This window comes from Myotis davidii, unplaced genomic scaffold, assembly GCF_000327345.1.
Source record: "Myotis davidii unplaced genomic scaffold, ASM32734v1 scaffold436, whole genome shotgun sequence".
NCBI classification, from domain to species: Eukaryota; Metazoa; Chordata; class Mammalia; order Chiroptera; family Vespertilionidae; genus Myotis; species Myotis davidii.
The window spans coordinates 3,523,042-3,527,443 of record NW_006292604.1 but is presented as its reverse complement, the minus strand read 5'-3'; the positions used below and the strand labels follow the sequence as shown (position 1 = coordinate 3,527,443).

At 37.5% G+C, this 4,402-nt stretch overlaps 1 protein-coding gene across 4 annotated transcripts in view; it reads left to right on the top strand.

Moving 5' to 3' along the window:
- The window catches only part of INPP4B (inositol polyphosphate-4-phosphatase type II B), a 464,775-nt gene that overhangs the window by 402,037 nt on the left and 58,336 nt on the right, over positions 1-4,402 (top strand). For all 4 annotated transcript variants that reach the window (XM_006766076.2, XM_006766075.2, XM_006766072.2 and 1 more), the window contains one exon: positions 3,029-3,169. In XM_006766076.2, coding sequence (XP_006766139.1) covers positions 3,029-3,169 — 141 coding nt within the window. The remainder of the gene's footprint in view (positions 1-3,028; positions 3,170-4,402) is intronic.

The following is a 4,402-nucleotide window of genomic DNA, read 5'->3' as shown; positions in this document are numbered from 1 at the left end:
CCCTTGTTGGTGAGGAATAAATGTAGGTGACATGATAAGGGAAGATCTTTAAAACTCCTAGAAGTCTCCTGACTATAAATTATACTGTAGTGAGGTGAGTATGGCATTGCTTCTCCGTGAAATATGAGGACTTCAAAATACCAGCTTGCACGGAGAGAATATTTTCCTCTTTATTACTATCCAGTGTAAAGCTCTGGATATTTTTACTTTTGCTAGAATCATTTGGTTAATAGCATCATAATTCTTGAGATGACTTCATATTAAATTCTGTTAAAGGCAGCAACATTTTAGAAAAGATGTATTTCTATATCAGGGGCATATGCCACCATTTTCCTTAATTATTTTTGACAATTCGCTCCCAGACTGAGATTTCTGAGAATGGCTTTAAATAAATAGCTTCGAAGGTCAGCATATGATAGGCAGAATATCAGAAATAATTAAGAAGATGATGCTGTGTAGTCTAGAGCTCCAACAGAAAAATTATATCCTATGGTAAATCATTTCAATCAGAAGTCCTCCAAGTTTTAACCATTCTGCTGTTAGCGCTTTTCAATGCTTCCTGATGGTATTTGAAATTTGAAAACATTTTCTGAGCACAGTGAATAAATATGAGGGTACTATAATAGAGAGAGTCCTGCTCATGCTAGAGAGAGATGAAGAGGAGACTAAGTAAGTTCAAGCTAATCTTGTTTTCTTGACTTTAGTAAACGTCTGATAATTTTGTGGGATGGATGACTTGAGGTGGTTGAATGAAAGGTGGCTACTTATACATAAAGAAACAGCACATTCTCATAAAACTAAATATTTCATTGCCAACTAATGCTTAATTTACCATTCACTGGAAGAAAGAGGAGTAAAATTGCTCATGCATATACCTGGAAAATAGTTCCACTCTATAATACTATAAAAAGATTATTATCAAAAGGGAGAAACAGATATTTTTATCACAATGTATGAGGGGAGCTCACCAGGCCATTTTATATAGACAGAGTACAGGATGCTGTTTCTGGGGGGATTCTTCAGGCTGTGTCTAAATTCAGAAGTCATCATACAGATGTGGACTTATAGAATGGCTAAGTGCACAGCTTGGCGGATCCTCTCTTCGGAGAGCAACATTACAAATGGACTGAATTGTCTAAGATGGTCCTCTTAGGACTAAGGGAATAATGCACACACAAATTTAGAAGCACTCATTGATGGAAAACTCGTGAGCATTGGGATAAGACAGTTGGAGTCTGTGACCTTGTGGCCATGTTGCTTCCGGCAACCTCAGCTCTATTTGCACAACATTACCAGAGGAAGATAGCCCATGAAAACCAGCAGTTTCATTACCAGAGGAGGGGGCTGACCATTTGGATTGGAAAGCAGAAAAAAGTACACTCCTGAAAAGTTGTCAGAAACAGTGGTGATTTAGATCATTTTATTCACAACAGCATGAAAAAGGAATAATTACATGGGACTAAATTCAACCAAGTACTCCAAGAACTGTACACAGAACACACAAAACATTGCTTAGAGAAATTAATAAGATTCAATAAGTGGAAAGACAGTCCATGTTCACAAATTAGAATTCTCAATATTGTTTAGATGGCAATTCTCCACAAGTTGAAATCTCGGTTGTATTTTTTTTGTAGAAATTGGCAATCTAATTCTAAAGTTTACACGAAAATACAAAGAACCCATAAAACCAAGAACACTTTTATGAAAGAAGAACAAACTTGGAGGACTTATACTTTCTGTTTTCAAAACTAACTATAAAGCTACAATAATCAAGACCATGTAGCACTGGCATAAGTATATACATATAGATCAGTGGAACAGAATGTAGAGTCTAGAAATAAAGTATTACCTTTAGGGTCAGTCAATTTCAACAAAGGTGCCAAAACAAATCAATGGAGAATCTTTTCCAAAAATGTTGCTGCGATAATCGGTTAGCCACATGCATAGGAGAAACTTACAGAGATTTCACAAAGAGATCCTTTGATTGTCCTGTGCTTGTTTTCCAAATACATGTATTACAATCCCAGCAGTCTGTATAGTTCTGGAATCACATGGGTTTTTCTAAATTCTGGGTAAAACTCTATTTCTATATTCAATTCACACTGCATCAGAAGATGTCCAAGTTTCAAAACATACAAGTAGATATTCATGGTGACCATATTTTATTAATCCTAATTTAAATTTTCAACACTAAACCTTACGAGTAGTGTTTTTGTGGGGTTTTTTTTTTGTTTTTTTTTAATGTTTATTGTTGAAAGTATTACATATGTCTGCTTTTTTTTCCTCACTGACCCCTTCTAGCCTGCCCTGCCCCCTGCCCCAGGCCTTCACCACACTATTGTCTGTATCCATGGGTTATGCATATATGCATACAAGTTTTTGGTTGATTTCTTCCTACCCACCCCCTGAGATTCGACAGTCTGTTAGGAGTATTTTTTAATGGAAATTTCCAATTTCCAAAAATATCCACCTGTGATATGCTAATGTTGCAAAATGATAAGGAACTCCCAACGGTTTGCCTTAAATAATGAAACTATTACATTTGCATCAGGCCATCACAAAGAGGGAGGTTCATCAATAATATCAGGCCATAATTGTTAAAAATGTTATAAATTATTCGGCTTCTTAGATTCACTATATTAAGAAATGTACCATGAATTACTTTGTTGTTCTTGATATCGATTGGTTTTTTAAAATAACTAAATCAATAAAACAAATATTGAGGTTCTTATGCACATACCACTGATACACAACAATGAACTGAAACTCTCTTCCTTTCCTACAGGAACTCGGAACAATGGAGAGAAATCAAACATGTAAACAATCCTTTATGCCAAGTAATTTAGTACAGAAGTGAATGAAATGAGTATTGAATGAATTAATAACAGAAAATAAGCAGATAGCAGCCACAAACCTAAATCAGTGCTCTATTCCAACTGTTTTATTGTTTGTTTCCAATGAATCTAAAATAACATAAAAACGAATGAAATAAGCAATACTTCCTCTCTTTGTCCTTCACTTGCTTCAGTGAACATTACGTGGTGGAGGTGAAGCTTCCAGCGAGGATGTTTGAGACTCTACCTCTGCAGATCAAAGAAGGGCAGTTACTTCACGTACATCCCGTACTTTTTAATGTCGGAATCAATGAACAGCAAACTCTTGCTGAGAGGTAAGCTTCAGGTATAAGATTGATATTCAGGTTTTCTTTCTATTTATTTTTTAATTTCTTTTTAATTACAGTTTATATTAAATATTATTTGGTATTAGTTTCAAGTATACTAGAATAGCGGTTAGACAATCAGATATTTTAGAACTAGTGTTTGCCCTGATATTTCCAGTACCTACCTGGCACCATGCTAAGTTGTTACAATATTACTAACTATATTCCCTATGATGTACTTTACATCCCCATGATTATTTTGTAACTACCAATCTCTACTTCTCAATCCTTTCACCTTTTTCACTCAGTCTCCCAACCCCCTTCCCACTGGCAACGCTCAGTATGTTCTCTGTATGAGTTTGTTTCTGTTAGAGAGAGACAAGTAGGTTTTTAGTTTAAACCAGGGGTGGGGAATCTCTGGCCCATGGGCCATAGAAGGCCTGTAAAATCATTTGGTTGGACCCTGCCAAGGCATTAGGGGTGAGTTAATTAAATGTTTGACCAAATATAGCGGGCTAATTTTTAAGTTGAGATTGTGGTATGACTCTCAAATGATGTTATAAATATCTGAATGGCCCTTGGCAGAAAACAGGTTTCCAACCCCTAATTTAAACCTAGGAAATGCTTATTGAAAATATAAGATATGTAATATACATGTAGAAAGTTTTATCTTGAGAAAGAGGCAGAAGAGCACCAGTGCAGAGGCCTTCATGGTATGGACAGAAAAAAATACTGGCAGAACTACTCCTTGAGAGGTTGGAGGGCTCTGCATGTACCCTTGTCAGTGTGTATCTTATCTAATAAAAGACAAAAAGGGTAATTAACCATGCCTCCGCTACACTTCCCATTGGCTAATCAGGGCAATATGCAAATTAACTGCCAACAAAGATGGCAGCCGGCAGCCACACAGCTGAAGTGAACAGGAGGCTTGCTTGCTCCAGAGATGGAGGAAGCCAAGGTTCCCCACCTGCCGTGGCCCAGCTCTCAGCTCCGACAGCAATGAAGTTTCAATTATAGAAGCTAAACAAACCCCAGATACCTGCTTTCAGCAGGCTGTGGCCTCAGAGCTGGGAGTGAGCAGGATGGCAACAAAGTTTCAATTATAGAAGGTAAATAAATCCCAGAATAAAAAAAAGAAAACAAGGAGAGGCTGGGGGCTTCCATCCCTGGGGGGCTTGGCCAGCCTGAAAATGGCCCTCAGCCCCTCACCCAGGCTGGCCCAACCTCCCTGGGGTGAGGGGC